The following is a 26,371-nucleotide window of genomic DNA, read 5'->3' as shown; positions in this document are numbered from 1 at the left end:
GAAATTGAACAAGGAGAGATTCAACCTGGAAATAAGGAGAAACTTTCTGACAGTGAGAACCATCAATCAATGGAGCAGAAGTTGCCTTTGTTGTTGGGAGCTTCATCACTAGAGGCTTTCAAGAAGAGATTGGACTGCCATTTGTCAGAAGTGGCGTAGGCTCTCCTCTTGCGGGGCGGTTGGACTAGATACTCGAGGCCCTCCAAGGACCCTTCCAATTGTTATTCTGTTATCTCCTTCCCAGCCAACACCGGGCTTCCATTGAAGTAACATGCCTACCATCCCTGTCCTATTGTTTCTTTTTTCTTTTTCTTACATGTATCCATTTCATGTATCCATAACTATGTTTATACTTACCCCTGTTATCTTATAATTGCCTGACAAAATAAATAGATGGATGGATGGATGGATGGATGGATGATAGATGGATGGATGGATGGATGGATGGATAGATAGATGGATGGATGGATAGATGATGGATGGATGGATAGATAGATGGATAGATAGATGGATAGATAGATAGATAGATAGATAGATAGATAGACAGACAGACAGACAGACAGACAGACAGACTTTCATTCCGACTGCTTCCTGCAGATGAGGGGCATTGAGGTCCAGCATGTCTAGGGAGGGAAGGCTGGTTTAGAGAGAGAGAGAGGATATCTCTGGTTTATCCCTTCCAACTCTGTTAATCTGTTAAAACCCCATTGCAGCGCCAGATCACCTGTAGCTCCGGAGACCAGGAGACCTTCTGCATTGGGGCTGATGAATAATACATTAAATCGTAAGTGCCTTTCGAGGCCCCCCACCCCCCACCCTCGTCCATCGCCGCCTCCTTCGTCCAGCCTTGGAAATCCCCCCCTCCCTGCCGGCCGAAATGAGTCACCCGTTCAGCTGCTGGGCGAGGAATCTAATCTGAACTTTCCCAACACGGTCTCAATACGCTTCCCGGGCGCGACCAAGAGGCGGCGGCGATCGGGGTGGGGGGGTGCCGCGTGGCGTGCAAGAGAGCTTTCCCCTGTCTCTTTCCTCCAGGAACCGAAGCATCCGTGAGGGTGGAATCCCCTTCTCGACCTCCACCGTCGGAAGCGGGCGGGGGTCGATAACCCGAAAGGTCCGCGGTTCCTATCGGGAGGGGAGAAAAATCAGGGCTCTCTCTCTCTCTCTCTCCCACCTCCCCCCTCCCCGGCGGTGGTAGCGCCCAGCTCGAGAGGCCAGACCGAGGATGTACAATAGTTGAGCTTCTCGCTCTGGTCATTTTGCAGAATCAGCTGCTAGTGGAGTAGGGCTGGGTTTATGCTGGGTGGCCCCCTTTCTTTGAAATCTCTCTCTCTCTCTCTTTATTTCCAGCCGCCTGGGTTAAGGACACCCCCGCCTCCCCTCCCTTTTCTCCCCCTATTTCCCGATCCAGCAATCTTGGATGGTAGGGGAAAAGGGGAGGGGGAAAAATAATAATAACTGTGCAAAGGGATTTTTTTGCTCCCCCGGAGTGGGGTGGGGTTGTGGGGGGGCTAGATAATATTCCCCCCCCGGCTTTTGTGCTCCGCCGCCCGCCCGCCCGCCCACCGCCTCTCGCTTCCGACCAAGTTCTCCCGTTTCCTCTGCGCACAAGCCGCCCGCGATGCAAAAAGAGGAAGAAGGGCGAGTCGGCTGGAGGCTTCCTTTCTGAATTCTTGGGAAGATCTTCCCTCCTCCGCTTCCGAGAAAGAAAAACAACAAAAAAGAGAGATCCTCCTCGATTTGGATTTCCCAGGATCGGAAAAGCCGGAGAGGAATCGCGGCAGGACCAGCCTCCACCAGACAGAAGCGAACCGAGAGAGAGAGAGAGAGAGAGAGGGAGGGAGGGAGAGAAGGGGGAGGACGCGAAGCCGGCCCCCACCCGCCCCCTTCCTCTTCCTCCACACCTCCCCCCGCTCCTCGCCTCCGTCCCTCCTACGAGCCAGGATGGAGAAGAGCGCCGAGCAGCCCGAGGGCCCCGGCGGGGAGCAACAGCCGGCCGATCGGGGAGGTAAATATTTTGCGGAGTCCCGCTTCGGAGCAGAGGCGGCTGCGGCTGCAAAGGACTGGGGAGGGGAGGGGAGGGAGGGGATGAGGAGGAACGTGGCGGGTTGTGTGTGTGGGGGGAGCGGAGGTAGAAAGATAAAAAGATTTGGACTCGATCTGCGCCGGAGGAAAAGGGGATCCGCCCGTGGGACCTTGCCCGCCCTCCCCTTGCCGACTGCCGCTGCTTGCAAGAGGGGGGGGGCGGCGTGGTGGGGAGTGGGAAAACGCGGGTTTCTTTGCGGGACCGGCGGGGGGCCTGGGGCGGGGGGGGGGGAGACTGAGAGGTACCGGTGAGAAGAAGGACACGGAGCCCGATTTTTCCCCCCGGGTTTTTCTGTGGCTGATTCTTAGAGCTGGGACCGGCTCCCTCCCGCAGGACATTTTGCTAGGAAAGGCACAGATAAAGCAGCCCCACCCCCCACCCAACTTCTTCCCGGGATCTCAGACCCAGCATGGGGAGGGGGGAGCCATGCAGCCCGCCCCCCCCCCCTGGATTGGGGGGTTTATAAATAACCATCCCACTCCCTCCCCAACCCAGAACTGGCATCTCCCCGGACAGCTGCTTGGGGATTGAAGGCGAGACCACCTGCCTGGGTTTTCTTTCTGACCTTGGGTGGGTGGGTGGCTGGGTGGGGGAGCCCCTCCCTCCTCAAGGGGGACAGTTGCTCTCTCCTCCTCCCCCTCCCCAAGTTCTGCCGAGGCTGGTCTTGAATGGGGTCTGCAGGAAGGGTGGGCTTGGGCTTCCTGGGAAGAAGGAGGGGGGGTGGAGGAGGGGAGGGGACGGGGTCGAGGCTGGCCTGCACTCCAGCTTCCCCTTTGCTGCACAAAGGGGGGAAGAAAGTTGAGGCCCGAGCCACCGCTTCACGGATGGATGGAGGCTCTCTTAATCCACCACCCCAAAATATATTTCCTCCACCCCCCCACACCCAATTGGTCTGACCACCCAGGCCTGTCCCTTCGTAAGAGCTTTGCCTCCGCAAATTCTGATTTTTGGCCTGGTTCTCCAAATATATTGTATGACCCAGCAAGGCCGCCTGGGGAATTCTGGCAGTTGAAGTCCGCTCATCTTCAAGCTGGCCTATTTTGTAGTCTGGCACCACCAGGATGATGATAGGACTTCCATTAGTCAGAATGATAGACAATATTTTTTCTTCTCTTTCTATGCTTGATATAGGTGGGGTAGGAGGAGGGTTATAGGGTCACTTTGCCCTATACCCTATATCTTGAACCTTGGTGTGGGAGGGGGTATAGGATGACTTTACCCTATACCCTAAATCTTGAATGTTGCTCAAGATTTCTGCTTTTGTCTCCATGTGGGGAAATTTCCCAAACTCTGGTAGCTATAATCACAAGGGACTTTGGACATGAAATAACTTTGAAAAAACCCATTTAGAGAATGCTGGGTGGGGCACCTTTTGTCTTGAGTGATACTTCAACATAGGCTATTCATTTGACTCTTAGGATTCTCAACTTTAGTTTTTCAGTTTGTTTCAAAGAACCAACTTCTGCATTCCTCCACAAAGATGGGGCCATCGTACTTGGCCCCTCTGTTCCTGAGTTTTAACAGGGACTCATCTGTGACATCGCCTTTCTAAGTGCATAAGTTGGGGTGAAAGTCACAGTTGCTTGAAGAATAAGAGGGATAAAATTTCAAAAAATGAAAAAAGAAGCGCAGTAGATATCCACACAACACTTAATTAGGTCAGCTATAAACTTAGTGTGTGCAACGTGCACAGTTTAATTTCACCCTTGGGTAGTTTTGGTGTGGCTTGGTACAGTATGTTGCATAGGCCTGGCTCATTCAGTTAGCTCATAGATCAATTTATTATGCGCATAGTAACATGCTGTGCATAACGTTCTGTAAACACCAAGTGATTTGAGTAGCGTTTCCTCTCAGAAAATTATTCATCCCATCTATGCAGGGAATGGTTGCTGGCTATGAGAAGCCAGGATGATGTCATCTGTGTTCATGATGTCACTGTGCAAATGACATGACATAATTCCTCTCAGTGGTGTAATGAAGGCTGTTAAGGCAAGGCCTTGTGGTTTGGTTCCTTTGAGTTAGTTATCCATTGGGTGCCTGACCTTGAGTTGAAGTCCACCCATGTTCAAGCTGGCCTATTTGTAGCCTGGCACATGGATGATGATAGGACTCCCATCAGTTAAAATTGTAGACAATATTTTTCTTCTCCTTCCTAAATATGCTTGATATAGGTGCTTGATATTGTGACCAGGGAGCTGGTAGCTAAGGACCCATAATCCACAGCAGCCTTCTCAATGCAGCTTCCTTCTGTTCTGACTATAACCGATTGAGCCACAATGGCACAGTGGTTAGAATGCAGTACTGCAGGCTACTTCAGCTGACTTATCGGCTGCCTACAAATTGGCAGTTCAAATCTCACCAGCTTCAAGGTTGACTCAGCCTTCCATTCTTCTGAGGGGGGTAAAATGAGGACACAGATTGTTCCCCCCCCCCTGTTAACTGCTTAGAAGGGGCTGTGAAGCATTATAAAGCAGCATATAATCTAAGTGCTATTGCTATAACACCCTTAATTTCCTTTTAGTGCAGCCATGGTTTTCCAGGCTGGAGGAAGTGGCCTTCAGCCAGTGGGCTTAGCAACTGATGGCTTAAGAAGAGTCCAGCTTCTGAGTTCTCCTACAACCTGACTAGAAACCAGCCAGCTCATGTGGGTCTACAGTGGGCTTATTTGTGGGTGTTGGTTAGTTCTTCCAAAGAGGAGACGACCTAAGGTGGAGAAAGGAAGGAGGGATGAATCTCATGACCCCCAGATGGATATTTGTAGACAGAAGGGTGTAGGAGAAATCTAAAGGCAGGTAGGAATGCCCGGATAAGGAAGCTTGTTGGACGAGACTGTAAAGAAATACAGAGAGGTCACAAGTGAGCCCAGGAGAGGCTGCCAAGAGAGGCCACCAAAGTGTGAAAAATCTTTCAAGCGAGATGCAGGATTATCCATCTTGATCTTTTTTTCCCCAGCCTACTGTCTTTCAGATGAGTTGGCTTTCAGGTGCTTTTCTGGATAGTAGTTGTGGGACTGGAAGGCCAATGAACCTGGAGAGGGCCAGGTGAGGAGAACATGATCTAAGACTACTGACTCAAGCTCCCAATATCCCAGCATTTCTCCGTATGGCTCACACCACAGGCTGAGCCCCAGTATGTCCTGCCTTTGCACTGGTCTGAACATGCTGTCGATTGCAACCCTTGTATGAAGCAGAGCACATGGTTTGGCCTGTTCTGCTCATCTAAGCCAATTCTATAAGCCATCATTCAACCAACCATGGCTTAGCACCAGGTGTGGCTCCCGTCTGCGCAGATGTTTCTGGACTAGCAAGAGAAACAGCTGTGGTTTTCCTTATTTGTGCGATGTAAACAAAACATGGCTCTGAACGGACATTTCTGTCCAAACTTGACTTGGGGGCTGGAGGGGGCCACGGAGGAGATTTGCAAAGGTCTGGGACTGGTAGAAAATTAAGTGGGAAAACAAACGTGTCTGTCTCCCACCGATTGAAGAAAGATGTTGACATCTTGAAATCTCACTGGATCTGGTAAGAGGCATGCTGTGGGGTCCTGTCTCTCAGGGGGTCTACACTTGGTGGCTCTGAGAAGGCAAGCCATGGGACCCACCTTCTAGAACATTCTCCGTTCCGAAGTGAGGTTAGCTAGCTCCATTCTGCTTTTCTGGAAGTCCTTGGAGACCTGGCTGTGTCATCAAACTTGGTGAACTCAGAGAGCCAGTGAGATCTTGAGGTGGCTCCATTGCTGATCTTGGGTTTGCCTTTTTTAAAAAAAAAATATATGACTGTGTTTGACATGTTTACAGGTAGCCCTTCGCATATGACCTCTCGCTTAGCGACAATTTGAAGCTACGACTGACCTAAAAAGGCGGGATTTATCACCTGGATTCAAAGTTCCAATGGTCAGCCCTCTTCTGCCCTCAGGGGATTAAACTTTGAGTGCTTGGCAACATGGCGCCTTTGTGGCCATTTGGAACGTCCCACCATCACATGACGGCATTGGCTGAAAACCAGCACTTCCTTCCAGTTTTCCGCAAAACTGCATTTCACTTTTAGTTCACTTAATGACTGCAGCCTCCACTTAATAATTTGCTCAATGATTAGCCCATGAAAAGGTCATAAAATCGGTTGCAGTTTTTACAACCATTATGACATACAGTGTAACCCTAATGGGCAGACAGTTACATGTTGAGGACTAGCCTCATTGTTTTTGCTCTACACCTCCCAGAGTCACTTCTTGTGAGATGGGCAGCCATATCAATTTGGTAAATAAATAAATAAGTTGGATAGGAGGGTCCCTCGATGCTAATTTAAGCCTCTGCCAAGTGTCCTGCGATGAGAGCTATGCCCTTGAAGGGACTTCTTGGAGCTTTGCCCCAGCGCATGACCTTCCAAGTAAAGTGTTGGGTGAGAATTGCCTGCAACTGTTGTGGCTGGAATGGTGTGGGAAGGGTTGTGTATCATACTTGGGCAGACCCGCCCCGTTTGTTCTTTCGATAAGAACCATGAGATGGTTGTTGCAAGGTTTGGCTGCACTTGCCATCTCCACAAGGCGTCTGAAACATTTCAAAGTTGCCCTCTGTAGATGGGGGTCAAGCATTTGTCAAGGGCCATTCAAGGCGGAGTTCTTTCTCATTTCTTTTTTTTTTTTAAAAAATAAATTTTCATTGAACGTTTTGTAAAGGACATTATTTATTTTTGTCCCATCTCTGTTATTTTTTTTTATAAAGAATTCAAGGCGGTGAATATGCCTAATGTTCCTTTTTTCTCCTATTTTCCTTACTGCAACAACTCTGTGAGGTGGGTTGAGCTGAAAGAGAGAGGGACCGGCCCAAAGTCACCTAATTGGCTTTCATGCCTAAGGTGGAACTAGAATTTACTGTCTCCCAGTTTCTGGCCTGGAGCCTTAACCACTAAACCAAACTGGCTCTGCATAAAAGCTAAGATCAACTAATAAAGAGTAAAGGCAGCAAAGAAGGAATGAAATAGAAAGGGAAAAAAAGTAAGAGTGCAGAAAGAAAGAATAAAAAGAAATAGAAGGAAAAGGCTTCCAATTTCCTTTGCAGCACAATTATAAGCACAATTACAAAATTATCCCCCACCCCCTGTTTGTTTACAAATAAAAATTCACTGTTTTCTATTATCCAGAGTTTTTGTCTAAACATCAAAACCACAAATCCTAAAGTGCATTTTATTTCCATTGTATGCAAAAAAAAGTCTATATGGATTTTCCAATCAGCTATAAATGCATTTATCAGCTATTAATTCTTCTCTACTTAAAGAGGTTAATTTAGCCATCTCCACAATTTTCATCATCTTCACCAAGCATCTTTCTAATAATTGCTTATTATTTCTCACTGAGAAAATATTTCATTTATCATGTTCCTTTGATCTATTCTAGTTGCATAGCATTTTTCTGCATTTGTCCGATAAGCGCTTATGGTTCACCAAGAATCACAAGTTGGGAATAACTGCCTTAAGCCATAGTACAGTTTATTCGGTTTAAATTTAGCATGTTGTCTACATCTGCCCATTGTGGTTGATTATTGTGGTTTATTGTTCAGTGTTACATGAAATGATACACTTTTGGCTTAGTAAATAAGCAGTTGATATTTGATATTAAAGTTTACATGCAAAAACATGTTTGGTTTCACACATTAAGCAAAGATTTGATGTAATCATAATTCGATGAATTATGGGTTCATGCAACACATATAAAACTAGGTGAGTTGTGACAGGGACATGTTGTTCATGCTTGTACAGATTCCTGGTGCTACTGAAGGGCGTCTTCTGAAGAGACATGGATAAATGATAAAGATTCATTTGTTTGGAAAAGGGCTCAAGGAACAAGATGTGAGGAAGGATTGGAAGGGTTGGGTGCAGTTAACTTAGAGAAGAGAAGGCTGTGGGGGAGACCTACTGCCTTCAGGTAGCTGATGTCAGAATAGTTTGGAGTCATCCAGAAGATGGGAAAAGAAACAAGGAGCTAAAGCAACGAGGAAGGAGATTTTGAGTGGACATCCAGAATAATTTCCGAATGGTTAGAGCTGTGATTAAGTGGACTACAATGGAGATAGTGGATTAATAGGTTGGTGGTGTAGAAATACAAGGATGGCTGCCATCTGTCAGGGGTTACAGTGGCAAATTCCTGCACCAGGCAGGATGTTAGATTAGATGTAATGGTGTGTGAGGAAGACTTTAGGAGATTGGGACAAAGAAATGGCTGCCTAGGGAATGGTCAGATAAGGTGTAACCGTTAGCTACATAATGGGTGGAGGAAGAGGTATAAAAGCGACTCTCCCTAGTTTCTCTGGCTCTAAAGGAGACACTAGAAGATTTGTACTTTCAAACCTGAAAGATTTTGTAAATGTAGCCTTACGATAAAGTAGAATTATCATCTGAACATGTTACCTGTCCGGTCTACTGGTTAAGGCTAACATTAGATGGTTTTAGAAATCCTTCCAATTTTATAAAAAATGATACTATGAAACTGACCTCCACTGTTAAAATGGGGATATGTCAGTAACACTTTATGTACCCCATCATTGTATGAGGTTGAAGGTTTTCTTCTGTTTATTTCCAGGCCAATCTAGTGATGTTGACTATCAAAGCTGGGAACTTTCCTGACAGAGAATTTCTGCTCTATCCTCAAAAGTATAATCCTTTTCCTATAGGGAGGCCATAGACCAGTCTTTTCGCAACTTTCAGATGTGTGGACTTCAACTCCCAGAATTCCCCAGTCAGCATGGCTTGCCCGACTTTGAAAAACACCGCTGTAGACCATTTAGATGTGGTGACTGAGTTCCCAGGCTATTTAGTTAGTTAGTTTATGGATGGTGTGAATCCAGGAAATAATGTAATTTAGTAACCAGGCCAAGTATTTGGTTCAAATGCTGCTGTGCCTGCAAAATTTGCCAAGTTTTATAGAAGGTCCAGCTCTCAGCGTCTCCCCTGTTTACCCATGGCTTCTCTTTAAGAGGAGGTGGACGAAGAGCCTGACCAGATAAAGTGGCCTTGGAGGGTTTGAAAGGGAGGTGGACTGCTCTGTTTGGACTCCCAGGACTACTTTATGCCCCTCCGAGATTTGCATTGCAGAAAGACTGCTGGAAGTGAGAAAACGCCTATTTTCAGCAGAAAGCACAGAGTTTTCGGTCTTTGGCCTCTTAAGCCCCAATCTTCCTCATAGGGCCATTCCCCGCCCCCTCCCCGCCTTTGCAAAAACCACAGGCCAAATGAATTTCTATCTATCCGAGCTCGAAGCAGCAATTGGTTTCCTTAACTCCTCAATAATCAAAGAAAACTATGTTTGCTCTGTCTTCTCCAGTGCTAGGCTGCATCGGAAAAGCTTCTTTGGTTTCTTTTTTTTTTAAAAAAAGTCTGGTCACAAAAAAACTCCCTCCTTCCCACCACCTGAAGCAAAGGGAAAGGTCTCTGCATCAGGGGGTCCCCTGCCTTCCCCTTATTTGCAAAACTGGCCTCTCTACCCCCCAGCATAATTACAGTTTGCCTAAGCCCTGGACTGACTCTGCATGTGGTTTTGGGAGCTCCGCGCAGCAGCTCTGCCCGAAAGATGTGGCTTCAGTGTCAGCTTTGCTGCTCCTTGCGTGGTTGCGTGGAACAGAAGACAAACAGGGCAAGATTCTCCCTTTGGCTGGCTCTGGTGCAGCATTGCAGAGAAACTGGTGGTTCCAAATGTGGCTCGCAGATACCCAGGAAAGGATCCAGAGGCAGCTTTGGTTGAGTTAGTTTCATGGTTGAGTAATCAAAGCTCTGTGCTTGCTGACTTACTGATTTGCTTGCCTGCGGGCTAGTTGATTAATCTTGAGGTCCTTGGTGCTTGTTTTCCTGCAGACGTTTCGTGATGAATGAAAATAAGCAAGCTCAGAGATCACCAAGGACTCCTCATTTCAACCCTGAGCTACAAATGTTCCCCTTTATTGATCAATCTGGAGTTTTCCTTGTTTAGGAAGCATGGGCTTCCTCTCTTGTTGGCTTCTCCCCACGGATGGAGAAGCCAACATCAGCATCGAGACTCCGGGGGGTGGGATGGGATGAGTTCAGGGCAACCGGGCAGGGGGTACTTGGAGAGGTGAATCCGATTTGGAGGTGGCCCCGAGTAGGTTGAGATGGGGGAGCCCTTTGATTAGAGGTGGGAACTGCTGAAGAGAAATTCCAAAATGTGGGAAGATGTTGGCTGAGAGGCTGCAACACATCATTCCAAGAAGAAACTGAGTTCAACTTTGGCATCTCCAAGTACAGTATTGTGAAAGAAACCCTTCCAGCCTCTAGAAGACACACTAACCAAGGTTTCCGCAAACTCGCATCTCCACATTCTTCCATCAGTCCTCATGTTGATGAGACTTGTAGCACACTATGTGGAGGTTTGCACGTGGTTGACTTTCCCTGACATTGGTTGTGTTCAGAATCCACGCAGAATTAGGTTCCTTGCAAACTTAGCAAGTATAATCTCCTGTACAGCTAGTCCTTCACTTACAACTAATTGAAGTTAGGACGGACCCTGAAAAAGCTACTTATGACCTGGATTCACACTTCCAACATCTGCATGCCACAGTTATGTGATCACATTTTGGGTGCTCAGCAACTGGCCGGCATTAATGTTGTGTCCTGTGTTCATATGACAATGGTTTAAGATGTTTTTGCTGAAAATTGGCATTTGCTTCTGGTTTTCAACCAAACCATTTCATAGCAAACAATTGATTTGTTTAATGACTGCCCCCCAAAAGGTGGTAAAATTGGATCAGTCACCTGGGTGGTCCCCTTTACAACCATCACAATTTATAGTCATAAAAGGGCAAGCTCTATTACAGTCATATGTTATGGACTGGCTTTAGTATTAATCTCACTTGTTTCCTGAACATTTCCAGAATCCAGTTTCCTAGTGAGGGGGTTCTTCCCCAGGCTGGAAAATGGCACCGGTTGTTCCAATGCCCCCCACTGTATTTTGGAGAAGGGTCACCCCATTCTCTCAGGAGTTGCAAATTTCAGGACAGTTCTGTGGCTGAGCTACAGCACTGCAGCCATCCTCCATTTACCCCGGCAACCTCAACAAATATTTGCAAAGCCTTGGTCAAACATAGGTCTGTACACAGACTGTCTTGCTCCTTCCATAGCTGATACCAGGCAGTTTTTTTTCTTAACTGTGACAATTCTGAGATATGTGGATTTCAACCGTGAGATGGGCAGTGTAGGAATGTGAGATAGATAGATGATAGATAGGTAGACAGACAGAATGGATAGATTAGATAGATTAGATAGATAGATAGATAGATAGATAGATAGATAGATAGATAGATAGATAGATAGATAGTAGAAAGACAGAATGGATAGATTAGATAGGTAGGTAGAGATAGATAGATAGATAGATAGATAGATAGATAGATAGATAGATAGATAGATAGATAGATAGATGATAGATAGATAGATATGGATAGACAGACAGATATGGATGGGGATAGATAGAGGCAGGGTAGGTAGGCAGGCAGGCAGACATGGATAGAGATGGATGAATAGATGGATCGATAGATAGATATGGATAGACAGAGAGATATGGATGGAGATAGAGACAGACAGACACATAGATGGATGATGGACTGACATTGGAGTAAGACACAATGAAAAGGTCTGTACATTGTAGTAAACTAAAAATATAGAAATTACAGAATAACTACAGATAATATTAAACCCAGCCATTGTTTCACTAGCTTGCAATTTATATGTAAAGAGATTGGGAATGACATCTTCTTGTTGTAAACCCAAATCAGTGGAAGATGGAGAGAAGCTGCTGCTTTTATCCAAAGCAGACGCTTAATCCTAGTTCCTTAGGGTTTAAAAAGTTTACATCATTCAGCAGAGAGAGAGCAGCAGATATTTCTTGAGCTGTATTGAAAAACTTGGCCTAAACTTTAGAGTAAAAATGAAATTCCATCCTTGTAGAAAAAGCATTTAGATGAATTTCTAAGAATAACAGAGTTTTCTGTACTTCAGTTATCCTAGCCTTTATTTTCCCCAAAACATATTCGTATAATACTTTGAAATTTGAACTAGAAAGTTGCTGCTATTTCAGGTAAATTAATCTGAGATTAAAAAGTACGAGTTTGTGCCTCTTTTGTTACCTGTGAAGTTGAAGGGGCCTGCTCAAACATGCAGCCTAATTTCTCACAGATATTCAGCCGATCATCGGCTATGAGAATGAGCTGTTGCAGGTAAAACATTATGGATAAATTCTTCAGATTGCCTTAGGACCCCTCATCTCACCCAGGGGGTGGGATATGCGGCACATGAAACACACACTAAACTTTGATGGCATTGTTTGCAGCCCCCATTTTGACTTCTTTGACCAAACCCTGCAGCAACCCCTTCAGGGTATATTTTTCCGTTGAGCCTGTTTGCTCCGTAACCAACAGGCTTCAAGGTCATGTGGCCTTAAACAAACCTAGCACTATCTCATTTCGGTTTTGGAAGGTGATAATACAGATAAGGCAGTCTAGTCTGTATTTTAAAACTCTGATTAAGGCAGCACTGCAAATTCATCGACTGAAATGCTTTTTGGCTGTTCCAACATCTGGCCTGGAATGAGGTTTGCTGACGTAGCTCCTAGACATTGTTGAAAAGAAGAACCAGGAAGCTGCTTCCTGAATCTTAGAAATAATGCTTTGACGGCCTTCCTTGGACCTGTTCCCAACCTGGAGGAAAAGCAGACGAGCCTATTTCCTCTCGCTTGTCCCATGCTCAGGCTGCCCTCTCCCCACTCAACTTTTCCTGCTTCTTTCCTGCCTTCCCAGGAGTCCTTCCCTGCCCCGCCTGGCCTCTTCAGACAGATGTCCTATGAAGCTCAGAGCTCCAAACCCAACTTCCTGTAGGTTAATTATTTATTGTATACAAGCTACCAGGCTAGGGACATGGGTCATCCTGTTGGGGCAGCCTTAAATGCAGAAGAATGCAAAGCGGAGGTTCACCTTTCCTGCTTCCTGTCTCAACCTGTAAAGTTATTAGGCATCGTAAGAATGCATTTCTGTCACCTGCAACCCCTGGAAGGCTTCCACAGTTCACCCAAGTGCCCTTCGGTCCTTGTCTGTCCCCACATGGCACCCAAACAAAATTAGGAAGAGATTATCAGGAAGTGGGGGGGGCATTGTTGGTGAACTCTGCAGGAATGCAACTTATTTCTCCTTCTTTGCCTCTTTGTTGTTATCTTCTTCCTCCTCTTCCAAGGAGCAAAACTTAAGTCCCATTCTGGGCCATGAAAGCTAGGAGAACATCAGTGGTTGGAGCAATGGCCACAGCGTTGCTGCAGACAGCTGCTTTTGGTGCGGCTTTTCCCACGGTGACTGTAATTCTCCATATTTTGAGGTTAAGGTGTTCCCTAACTCTGGTTTTTTGGAACCAGCAAAACAGGTCTTCCACCACTGAGCCGCAGCTGTTGTCTCTCTGGGAGACTCCACAGCCCCCTTATAAGTGAACATTTTGAGGTTCTTAGGTTCTTCTTTGCACATCTCCATCACCCAAATGGCAGGAGATGGTATGGCTGCCCATTGGCGGTGGCCCCATCCAAATGTGATGTCAGGCTTTTCTGCCGTGGCTTTGGGATGGATGCGCCCGTTCCTACGTTTTGTTTTGAAGAGGTGGGGGAGCCAAGGTTCTTACCTTCTACTTCTCCTGGTTAGGAGAGAACGGATTATTACATATATGTGAGTGGAAGGAGTCTCAAATACCTGGCTGGTGAAGAGGACAGAATTAGCCAGGGTGGTGAAGTTGATTTGATTAGAGAAAGGACAATAACTACATTTATTAGTGACTTGAAACTATTTATGGACTTTTTGCTGAAATAAGGAAAAAAAAATGAACTTGTGATTCCTATGGGTCTGATGACTAGAAAAAGTAGGAAATGGAAAGAAGGAAGTTAAGTTGTAACCTTAGAAAAGGGTAAAGTATAAATTATTCTTGCAACTGCTGTTTAGAAAATCAGAAATGGCTTCTTTTGGTTTTCTTTCCCTTCTCAGTCTTTTATTTTTCCTTCCTTCTTCTCCCCTCTCCTCCCCTTTTTCTTCCTTTGCACTTTTTCTTCCTTTTCTTATTTTTTTCCTTCAAAATTGGAATTGTTTTTCTTCTTTTCTTTTTTTTTTAAAAAAAGTTCTGCAATAAAAGTTATATAAGAGAGAGAGAAAAAGAGGATGGAGTTGCGAATGAGCGAGACACAATGGCTGTGGTTAACAAGAGGCTCCTGGTGACCCACTTTGGGAGGCCTGTTTTCCCTACGAAGTTGACTCAAGAACGCACTGAGGGCCTGTCTCTGGCTTCCGAGCCCATCACCTTCCAGTATGTTTAGGAACACTTAGCGCTGTGTATCCAACATCCACAGAGCAAAGCAGGAGAAAAGGAGACGGTGGGATTAATGCGATGGCCAGCATCTTCTTGGGCGGCTGCTGTTTCTACTGCTCCATCTCATACTCTGCCAGCAAATGCCCTTTCTAACTACCCTGTCTTTGCGCTGCCAGCAGCATTTTACGGACAGCATGGCAGTGCTGCGGTTTGGCCAAACCAGCACTTAAGTCCCCGTCTCTTTGGCCGCTGTTTGTCTTGCCCTGTAATTGGCAAAGGGGCGGAGCAGACAGGAAAAGGCACCACGAACCCAGGAAGCTGGCCACCTTCCCAATCGGAGATAGCCAATGAGAGAGCCGTAGCTGTTGCTGACTCTTTCAATTTTGGGATTTTTTTGTTGTTGTTTAAATCTCCCATAGTCTTGGCTCTAATTATAGGGAGAACCGATTGGAAGGGGCAGTGAGTGAAGTCTTCTCTTCTGTCTGGATGTATTCATACCCAAAGCTTAGCAGATGCTTGTTAAATTGTGCGTTTGTGTCCATACCACGAGGACAAGATCAGAGCAAGATTTCCCCTGCGTTAGGTTTTGCTCTGACTCTGTTTCCCCCACAGGAGCATTCTGAGCCGGTTCTGTTTGCATTGTCTGCTAAACCTGGTTAATCTTAAAGTGGAATAGTTGTTTCTGGGATGGCTCGACATCTCATTTTAACCTGGCCCGCTTACAGTAACATCTTGCAAGGGTGTGTGGGTCAGGCTGACACAAGCAATGTTGTGGCGTCTCTGTGCAAACCCTTTTCTACAGGTATAGCATTGCTGGGTACATTGTGGTTTCCATCGTTCAGACAAGGGATGGGAGAAGGTTTGGGTGTGGCTCCCCTGCTGGATTCATGCCTGGTTTGGGATATTATGCTGATCCTAAAAATGAATTCATTTAGCAACTATTTTGTAGAGGGGTGTGTGCAAGCAATGGCAGCAAGGTGCCATTGCATTTGTATTTGCGCATTTGTGCTGGTTCTGTGCAAACAAAGCAAAAAAGCAGAAAGACTTTTAGGACAAGCATCAGGTTAATAACTTCATCCTCTCCTGCTCTTCTTTCTGAATAATTCTTGCATTTACGGACAGAGGAAGTTTCCTGCGTTTCTTGGTGTCGCAGCTACACTTATTTGCTCTCCCACAGTCATATGAAAAGTCAGGATGTAGTGTCCAGACAAAGTCCATTTTAAAGATTATAAAAAAAAACCCAAGAGGAGCAGAGGTCTTGAAGGTGACTGTCTACCAGAACAGCTAGCTAAGCAATAGAAACAGGGTTTTTCTTTTATTATTTTAAAGCAGGTGCATTTCATCCCTCCCTAAAGCCAAAAGGTTTTTCTGCAGCAGCTTAAAAATATCAGCAGAAAGCTGCTCCCGAACACAAGGAAAAACAGTCAGGAGGGAGGAGGAGGAGAAAGCTAGCGCAGAATTGGGTTTTCTAGTTTCCGGTTCTTCGGATGACCTGTTAGGGTGGAAACAGTTCTAACCGAAAGATGAAATGACTGGCACTCCAGAATTAGATGAAATACCGTTGTTTCCCCAAAAATAAGACCCTGTCTTATATATTTTTTTGCCACCAAAAAAGGCACCAGGTCTTATTTTGGGGGGATGTCATCCACTGACTAACCTCACTTGCACGTGTTGCCCCCGACCTCCTTTTTGCCGTCAGAGGCCTTCAGGAACTTCTGTGGCTGGCAAGGCTTTCCTGAAGGCCTCTGCAGCTGATACCAGAGCTCTGGATCGATCCAGAGCTTTGTTTTCAGCTATAGAGGCCTTCAGGGAAGCCTTGCTGGCTGCAGAAGAAGTGGGCCGGCAAGGCAGGTGTCAGGATATGTGAGGCCTGGCTACAACTGTCCAAAGGTAGCTAGTAGGGCAGCTTCCAACCCCCCATCCCCACCCTAGCTTAATTTTTACCTGTCCACTCTGGAGTGGACGGAATCTTAATTAGGGCTTATTTTGGGGGTAGGGTTTATATTGGGCGTATGTGTAAAAATCAAGCTAGGATTTACTTTCAAGGTAGGTTGTATTTTTGGGGAAACGGTATATATTTCATATTCAAATTTCATCCATTATTTTTCAATTCATGCCTTTCCAATCTACTGTTGTGAAAATGGGTCAGGTCTCATAGTGATCCACTTTACAGTTATAAGTCGAGGACTACCTGTATGTAATCTATTCCTGCATAACTGCTGGCCACTAATGTCAGTATTTCTGGAATCTTGCAGAAAATTGGTGATAGTCCTTGTAATAGAAGAACCAGGTGCTAATTTTAGAATAGTCAGGAGACACAGAGCCAAGAAATAAATGGGCAACGCATTCTGTTCCATGAAGTAGGAATTGCAATAAAATACGGCACTGTGGAATGCCAGACTATTCTCTTCCACTTTTTCCTCCCTGGAGTTTTGTGTCTCTTCCCCATCCCATCTCCCCTTTCTGGAAATCTTGGGATTCTCTTAAGTTGGCTGCAGCCTCACTTTCTAACGCCTCCATCTTAACCGGCTGCCTGTTGTTGGCCCAAAGCTTCCTTCGGTTTCTGAATCTGCAAGTGAGCAGCTGAGAAGTTGAAAATGAGCCAGCCGTGCATCTGCTGTGAACAGGAATGTCTTATGGCTGGGGAATTCTGGGAGTTGAAGTCCACAGGTTCTCAAGTTGTCAAAGCTGCCTTATGGAACCACGTCAGTAGAAGATGTCAGAGACCAAACCACAAAAGAGTAGAGAGGTAGTCCTTGACTTACAATTGTTCATTTAGGGACCATTCAAAGCTACAGCGGCATAGAAAAATTTGACATTTGACTGTTTTTCACACTCTGGACCATTGCAGCATCTCCATGGTCACATGATCAAAATTCAGATGCCTGATGTGAGGCACAGTGGTGGTCATAAATTGAGGATTAGCTATATGGCTCCACTCGGTTCTTGCCTTGATCCAAGGACAAGGGTCAGAGATGCTGCAGCTGCATTCTGCAATGATCAGGGGGCAGGGGTGGATTGGATGGCCGTGGATGTTAATACTAGAACAATCCCTTCTTCAATCATACCTAACAGCTGCTGCATCATCCAGCATGAGCTTGGGAAAAACTGAGTCCTGCTTTTCACAGAGGCTCAAACAAGGTCTGTGTAAGGCCTTAGAATTTTTATATGGTGATTGGGTTTAAACCAGGGGTGTCAAACTTAATTTCATTGAGGGGCGCATCAGGGCTGTGATTGACCTTAGAGGGGCTGGATGGGTGTGGCCAACTGGGTGGGCGTGGCCAGGGTGACGCCACTCCCCAAACTGCTGGCGTGTTTCCTCTTCGCATTGGGTAGACCGAGTCGAAGTCACGTTGGCCCGATGTTTCCTCTTCGCATTGGGTAGACCGAGCCGAAGGGATGTAGGCCAGTCCTTCTCATTTTCCAAGACAGCCTTGGGGATCTGATCACATCATGGGCTGGATCCAGCCTGTGGGCTTCTTGTTTGACATCCCTGGTTTAAACTGAAGACACAGATTCTTCCTGAACTGAATTCAGTCCTAGAACATCCAGTTGGGAAAAGATTCAAAGATCTCAAACATCTTTGTAGGAAAAGGACCCTATGATTTCTCCACTTCTGGATGCAATTACTGTACTGTTATGGTCCTTCTCTGTCTTTGTCTTCATTCTTGGGCTTCTAAATTCAGCTAGGGAGTTACTGCTGCTAGGATTGTGAGAGATAATGGCTGCGAAGGACGAACTAGAGACAGTCCCTCACTTTGGATGCTGGCTGGGGAATTCCAGGCGTTGAAGTCCACCCATCTTCAAGTTGCCAAGATGGAGAAAATGTGCTTGGAGCCTATTCTTGTAGATGGAGGTGCTGCTTTAAACAAGTATTGCTAAAGCATTCACTCCTAAGTAATCCGAAACAATGCCCCACCCGGGTAGAAGTTAATGCTGCAAGTGTGCAGGAGGCTTCGCATGATTCATCCGTGTTGAAATAAGCCCAGAACGGGAGCTTCAGGGATTAAGTCCCTGCCTAATTCTGGTACACCCACAATTTCCTCTTTGTTGCATTCACTCATCACGAGATGTTGACTTTTGCGTGAAGACACTTCTTCTACTGTCTTTAACCACCTGTAAATTCCCAGGGGGATTTGAACCTGCAGATCCACGGTTCTGAAGCTTTTTGAATCTGCAGCACAATATTGAATATAGCCACGTTCCTGTGGCACACCACAAAATTCTTTATTTTATACACATATTTGAGACGTATGAGACCTGATTTGAAGGGAAGTTATTCAATGTTTTAACATATATGCACTTAACTGAATGTATGGATAATTCAGAATATGCATAATACAAAAATGAAGGGAAAAAAACGTAAGTTACAAAACCCTTGGTGCACAGGAAAGAAGCATGCTGCATGCCCGTGCGTTGCGGTGTGCGTGTTAAGAACCACTGCTGTGGATGATCTATTCCCATTTGTTTAATATTCAAATGAACCACCCTCTGTTGTTTTTAAGGATGAAATTCTAAGTGTGACTGTCAGTTTTTTTAAAAAAGCTAATGCGGTAGTAAAGCTGCTTATAATAATGCGCAGCATCTTTGTTGGGGTCTTGACAGGTGAAAGCAGCCCTTGGTATTCTGACTGGAAGTCTGTGTACAGTTTATAGCATGGTCCAAGTGGTCCTTGACTTATGACCATTTGTTTAATGGTTGTTCAAACCTACGATGCTACTAAAATTTATGACAGGTCCTCGCAGATATGACCACTGAAGGGACCTTCCCTGAAGGCTTTCAATGAGCAAAGTCGATGGGAGAAGTTGGATTTGCTTAAGAACCACTTATTCACTCAATGACTATGGCAAAAAAGTTGTAAAATTGGGTATAATTCACTTAACAACTGTTTTGCTTAGTAATGGAAGTGTTGATCTCAATTATGGTTGTAAATTGAGGACTACCTATAATATTTTTTATGTGCACCCTTGTGGCTGCTAATTTGACTATTTCATCCTATCCTGTAGACACCCCCAAAGACCCAGGCAAAGGTGTACCTACCTGCACAATAGCTTCACTATCTGACCCATTTTGAAATAGGCATTGAATTGGGGACCTTCCAGTAGGAATTAGTGATTAATGTTTCTGTACAGGAGGGGACGGTGCCCCAGCACTTTAAGGAGGCTATGGTCCGCCCTCTTCTTAAGAAGCCATCGCTGGATTCCACCCAGTTGGATAATTTCCGACCTGTCTCCAATCTTCCCTTTTGGGGGAAGGTTATTGAGAAGGTGGTCGTGCAGCAACTCCAGAAGTTTCTGGATAGAACAGATTATCTCGACCCCTACCAGTCAGGATTCAGGCCTGGATTTGGGACAGAAACAGCATTGGTTGCACTTTTGGATGATCTCTGGCGGGAGCGGGATGGGGTAGTGCATCCATCCTTGCTCTACTTGACCTCTCAGTGGTTTTGATACCATTGACCATGGGATTCTTCTGGGATGGCTTCGGGGGATGATGGTGGGAGGCCTTGTGCTCTCTTGGTTCACTTCCTTCCTCTACGGCCGCTCTCAGTCAATGTTGATAGGAGGGGAGAGATCCAACCCTCACCCATTGCTTTACGGGGGGTTCCGCAGGGCTCGGTACTCTCTCCGCTCCTGTTCAACATTTATATGAAGCCGCTGGGTGAGATCATCCGTCAGCATGGACTGAGGTATCACCAATATGCTGATGAGACTCAGCTGTATGTCTCGGCATGTGGTGAGTTAAGTGTTGCTATGTCCTCCCTCTTGCAATGACTGGAGGCTGTTAGGGGCTGGATGGGGAGCAACGGGTTGAAACTAAACCCTTGCAAGACCGAGTGGCTCTGGGTCTGGGGTTCATTGGTTCAGGGAGAATTACCACCTTTAGTCTTGGATGGGGTGGCACTACCTCAAATAGACCCTGTGCGTAATATAGGGGTTTTCCTGGACTCACAACTCCTGTTCGAAGAGCAGGTGGCGGTCGTGGACAGGAGGGCCTTTGCGCAATTGCAGGTTGTGCACCAGTTATGCCCTTTCCTGAATCAGCTGTCTCTACTCATAGTCACTCATGCCTTGGTCACTTCCCGTCTTGATTATTGCAACACACTCTACATGGGGCTGCCCTTGAAGAGCATCCAGAAGCTTCAGTTGGTGCAAAATGCAGCGGCCCACATGGTTTCATGCAGACCCTGGTGTGCACATGTATCACCTCTCCTTCAGGAGCTGCATTGGCTGCTGATTTGCCTCCGGGTGCAATTCAAGGTACTGGTTATCACCTTCATGGCTTGGGACCAGGTTATCTGAGGAAACATTTCTTGCCAGTGACATCTACCTGACCCGTTAGAGCAAGGAGGCAGAGAATGCTGTGGGTCCTACCCCTGAGGGAGATACACCTGGTGGGACCTAGAAGAAGGGCCTTCTCTGTGGTGGCTCCATTTCTCTGGAATATCATTCCCCCAGAGATTAGAATGGTCCCCTCATTAATACTATTCCAAAAGGCACTGAAAACCTGGTTTTGCAGCGGGCCTGGGGAGCCCAGAGAGGGATGGAACCCATCAGATGGCTAGTGTGACCCACTGTCGTTGGGGTGTGGAGATGGGAGTTGGTTTTTTGTTTTTTTTGTTTTGTTTTCCCAAATTATGTTCTATTGTACTTTACTAATTTATTTGATTCTTTTTGTTAGTTCTTATTGTTTTTACTTTTTATTTTTGTTTTAAATATGATTTTACATTGTGTAAGCCGCCTTGAGTCACCATGGGTGAAAAGGTGGCAATATAAATCAAATAAATAATCAGCTAAACAAACAAACAAATACATAAATAAATAAACAAACAAACAAATAAATAAATTCCCTGGCCATCTCAGGAGGGACTTTTTTGCTTAAGGTTAGCCCAGGGTCTTTCAACCTCACCAACTTTAAGAGGTGTGGACTTCAACACCAAGAATTCCCCATCCGGCAGATCTGAGGATGCCAACCTGGGAAACTGGGAAATTCCTACATCCTCTTCTTACCTTTTGCAATTCCAGTTTTGCTTTTTGAGATAATGCAAGTAATCTGCGGCAGAGATGTGCAATCTGGTGCCCTAAGCAGTGTTTCTCAAGCTTAGCGCTTTTGAAGAGGTGTGGACTTCAACTCCCAGAATTCCCCGGCCATCACCTCTTAAAAGCTGCTGAATCTAAGAAACCCTGGGCGAGAGGTATGGACCAGACAAGAACCGTTTCGTTTCTCCTTCAGGCTTTGGACTTGGTTTTTTTTTTTTTTTTCTTCTCCTGATCAACGCCTGAATGTAGATCTAAATCAGGGGTCTCCAACCTTGGCAACTGGCTGAGGAACTCTGGGAGTTGAAATTCACAAGTCTTAAAAGTTGCCCGGGTTGGAGACCCCCCGGTCTAAATTACTTTGCTCTCAGGATGCTTCTGTTTGAAAAATGGTTTTAATTAATCGTGCGTTATACAGCTAATCCAGTCTTTTTGGCAAAGCTTATTGTTCTAGAGATAATCCAGTGTGTTAAGCCGGTCTTATCAAGCCAGAAGCTTTCAATCCATTACCTTTTATCCTCCCTCTTTCCTCACCACCTTCTGCCCACATCAGTCCATCGGGCCTTCCCAGAAATGCTCTGAAGCGCTGCAACAGGCCGTGTTATCTCCTGCCGCCCTGCTCCACCTGTTTTCCCTTGGGGCCTCTCCCATCTTCCTGGCTTTAACCTTTGTGGCGCGCCGCTTGTGCGCCGCTTGGGTGTTTATGCATGCTTGCACATAGGCAAAGAGGGAGAGGGTGCAGAGGAACAGTGAGCATCCGGCCTCCTCCCTGGCTCTCCTTCCCTGCATGCAAACTTTGGGAAGGACCAAGGGGTGGGGGTGGGGAAGCTATCTTGTGATCTTGGAAAACGTTTGCCAGATTGGGAGTCAGGGGGCTTTCCAGAGCTGGTGTTTTTCTCCAAGAGAAAGCCCTAGCGCTAGCCAGAAAGGTTCCCCTCCCCTTTAAACTCAAGACAGGGGCGGGTGCCAAGAGATAAATGAATCCTAGATCCAATATCTGCCTGTTGTTGTTCGTTGAACCATCTATTTCAGCTGATCCACTGTGGAAATGGAAAAGGGCTAGAATTGATTACTCATCTCCACATGTTTGGAGATCTCTCCCCCTCTGCTCCCTGTCCCCCAGTCTATACGGAGAGATAGGAAGATGAAAACAGCCTGATCTGCTTAGGCCTCATCAAGTCAACAGAAATAATTCAGCATAACTGTAAACACAGCTTCCTGTATCACATGCGGTGGGGTGGGGTGGGCTGTTAACAGAACCCCTATTGATCCAGGAAGAAATCTGTTAGCTTGCCACTAATTGCACACTCCATTATATTTATTCAGTCAATGATTAGCCAAGCTTAAAAGAACTATAACAGAGCGAAGTAAACAAATACAACCATGTAGAATAGAATAGAATAGAATTCTTTATGGGCCAAGTGGGATTGGAGACACAAGGAATCTGTCTTGGTGCAAATGCTCTCAGGGTCCATAAAGGAAAAGATACATTAGTCAAGAGTCAAGAATCATCAGGTACGACACTTAATGTTAATCATAGGGTACAATAATCAATCAAATCCTACTAGGAAACAGTCAATATAAATCGTAAGGATACAAGCAACAAAGTTACAGCCATGCAGTCACAAGTGGGAGGGGATGGGTGATAAGGAGTGATGAGAAGATTAACAGTAATAGTAGTTCAGACTTTGTAAATAGTTGGACAGTGTTGAGGAAATTGTTTGTTTAGCAGAGTGATGGCATTTGGGAAAAAACTGTCTTTGTGTCTAGTTGTTCTGGTGTGCAGTGCTCTATAGTGTTGTTTTGAGGGAAGGAGTTGAAACAGTTTATGTACTAACAAAAACATAGTATTTGATGTATGAACACAACTGGAATCAGAATTTCCATTGCTGAGCATGGCAGATGTTAAGTGAGTCACTCCTCATTTTACAACCTTTTTTGCCCCAGTTTTAAAGTGAACCATGCAGTCATTAAATGAATCCAGCTTCCCCCAATACCTTTGCTTGTCAGAAGCTAGCAGAGAAGGCTGCAGATCCCATGACCCCAGGATGGTACAGTCATCGTCAAATACATGTTGGTTGCCAAAGTTTTGATCTCATGACCCTGAGGATGCTGCAACCCTCTTAAATAAGAAGACTGGTCATAAGTCACCTTTTTCAGTGCTGTTGTAACTTCAAATGGTCACTGAACCAATAGCTGTAAGTTGAGGATTACCCGTAGCAAAATAAATCACGTAATACAACATTCCTTCCTTCATTACTATGTTAATATAGTTGTTACCCAGGGGATATTTCTGAAACACTAATAGATATAACATAAAAACAAAATTTCTATATCCCCTATTAATTAAGATGTACCACACCAAATGTAATATTTAAAGATAAACATTTTATCAATTATATTTTTCTTACTGTTATGCATATTCCAAAATTACCCTTTTTTAAAAAAACTAAAATTCATTTTTTATTTAAAGTTGACGATCAATCGTTCAAAATACATCAAGCACAACACATCGATCCATCCCTCCATACTGCATCTTCTTTGTTATAACTTATTGGTTTGTTAGATGAGCCGTGGTGGCGCAGCAGTTAGAATGCAGTACTGCAGGGCTAACTCACTGCTCACTCCAGGAGTTCGATTCTGAGCGGCTCAGGGTTGACGCAGCCTTCCATCCTTCCAAAGTCAGTAAAATGAGGACCCAGATTGTTGGGGGCAATGCGCTGACTCTGTAAAAAAAAAGGCTTAGAGAGGACTATAAAGCATCGTGAAGCATCGGTATATAAGTCTAAGTGCTATTGCTGTTGTTTGAATGATTGATTATTGGAATGCTGCAATCATACCAAGGAAAGCTGGCTAATCCACTTCTTCAGTAAGTAAACAAATACAATATAAATTGTTATCAGCAGGTGCTTAGCACACATGGCACGGCACGTGCTTTGCATATTTATATGGGAGCCTGGCAAATGCCAAAGAAGGAGGCTGTTTGGGCATCTCTGCTTTCTGTGCAAACATGTATGCTGTCAGCAGTTGGGAGGGTCGAAAGCAAAGTGCCGGTTCTGGCTGAATCTGGATTTGAAAATGCTTCCAAAATGTGCTATAACAGAGACCGAGACATGTTCTTCCTCTCTGCCTATCATAAGATTAGTGTCCCTCCGACCATGAGTGTTGGAAACTGAGGATCTGGCTGAACAGAAGGAAAATCTGTTTGACAGAAAGAATGGCTAAACAATCAAACAAGCCGTGTTGGGCAGAAAGATTCTACAATATTTTTTTTTGGTTTTGACTCACATTCAATTAAATGAAAGCATTTTTTCAAAAGAAATGGCAAAGGAAAAGGGATCCTCAGTGAAATATTTATGAGTGAGCATGATTCTCTCACTTCATTTAGTTACAAGGCAGCTGAGGAGTTAGGTGTGAATCTTTTATTTTCAGCTGCATTAGGAAGTACTTAATATCTCTTGCCTGCTCCCCTTATCTCCTCTCTTTCATTGAAGAAATTTCTCTCCAGTTGTCTCTGCCTTCCAAAACCCTTCATAGGATTTTTCTAGTAGTAGCCCTATTGCCAAATGAGAATTGCTTGAAGAATTTCTCCTTCTCTTAAAGAAGCGGGAGGGGAGGATTATCCTTCTGACTTGTCTGCCCTACAATTTTGGTGGAAAATTTCAAGGAATCATTTCTGCCTGGATCAAGAGCCGTTCTGGACAGCCACCCATCATAATGGCTTTATTGGGGCTTTCTACAATTAGGAGCAGGTTGCACTCAATGGGCCTTCCCGGGGCTATGATTGCTGAAAATTAGGAGAGCTAATGTCCAGTTGATGGAGAAGAGTCATGAGGAGATCAAATCGGTCAATCCTAAAGGAAATCAAGCCTTTGGAAGGACAGATGTCTTGTCAAATATTTTGGCCATGTAATAAGAACTTGTTGGACTTGTTGGAAAAGACCTTGATGTTGGGAAAGAGTGGAGGCAAAAGGAGAAGGGGACAACATGGTTAGATGGGGACATCAACGCGATGGACATGAATTTGGGCAAATTTCAGGAGATAGTGGAGGATAAGGAGGCTTGGCATGCTATGATCCGTAGGGTTGTGAAGAGTTGGACGTGACGTAGCGACTGAACAACAACAAAATATTCCGTTTGTGGGAAACCTCCCAGACTTCATAGACTGACCTAAATGGTTCCTTCTGGCCCCTGAGGGCATCTCAGATGACTTTGATAGATGAACCAAATGCCCCCTTTGCATGAAGGGGAGAAAACAACTTTGATGTCCAACATTTGATAAAGTTGCATGGGCATGTCCAGCTTTCTCTCTTGTCACTTTCCTGGATCTGGTGGTGGAATAAGGGTTACATTTAGGAAGAGGGATTCGTATCGACTTCTCAAAAGCTTGGAGGGAACGACTGGTTCCAGGTCTCCTTGCCAACCGCCGTCCCTGGTCTAGCTGTCACTCTGCTCTCTCCTCTGATGTTCCTCCCCACCTCTTTTTCTCTTTGCTCTGTCTGCTGAGTTTCTTTTGTCTCCTGCACTGGATGTATCTCATCCATCATTATCCAGTAGGGCGATACTGTGGACTAAGCAGCTTGCACCCCCTTAATTACACAGTGCCAAGACTGCTCAAGGTTTAAAGTAACGGGATTGGGATAAAAGGAGCTGTCAGGGGATTGATGGACTGGTGTATATTGGTTGTCTGTCTGTTCTCTGAAGGGCAGTGTTGAGGAGCACACTTTGCATGCACTAACTCTTGGGTTGTGTCTCCAGCGTGTAGTTGAAAGCATTGAGTAGAAGTTAATGAGAAAGATTCCTCGGTGTCTGAGATTTCAGCTGTCAGGCGTCGTAAATTTGTCACTTGCACTTCTATAACTACCTGGTTTGGTACAGCAACCAAACAGGACAGGTACAGATTCCAATGGATAGCTAAC

General features: G+C 45.4%; 1 protein-coding gene across 7 annotated transcripts in view; it reads left to right on the top strand.

Moving 5' to 3' along the window:
- The first annotated feature begins 977 nt into the window (after positions 1-977).
- The window catches only part of MAP7D1 (MAP7 domain containing 1), a 68,003-nt gene continuing 42,609 nt past the window's right edge, over positions 978-26,371 (top strand). For 4 of the 7 annotated variants that reach the window (XM_087939589.1, XM_087939587.1, XM_087939591.1 and 1 more), the window contains exon 1: positions 1,029-2,008. In XM_087939589.1, coding sequence (XP_087795715.1) covers positions 1,945-2,008 — 64 coding nt within the window. In that variant the 5' untranslated portion in view covers positions 1,029-1,944. Of the gene's footprint in view, positions 2,009-5,038; positions 5,128-26,371 lie in introns of all 7 variants that reach the window. The other 3 variants (XM_087939592.1, XM_087939588.1, XM_087939590.1) reach the window with 2 other exon arrangements.

The sequence above is a fragment of the Pseudonaja textilis genome, chromosome 10 (genome assembly GCF_049901715.1).
Source record: "Pseudonaja textilis isolate UNSWEBS1 chromosome 10, rPseTex1.2, whole genome shotgun sequence".
NCBI lineage: Eukaryota > Metazoa > Chordata > Lepidosauria > Squamata > Elapidae > Pseudonaja > Pseudonaja textilis.
The sequence above is the reverse complement of the archived record's forward strand: the minus strand, read 5'-3'. Positions and strand labels throughout refer to the sequence as shown.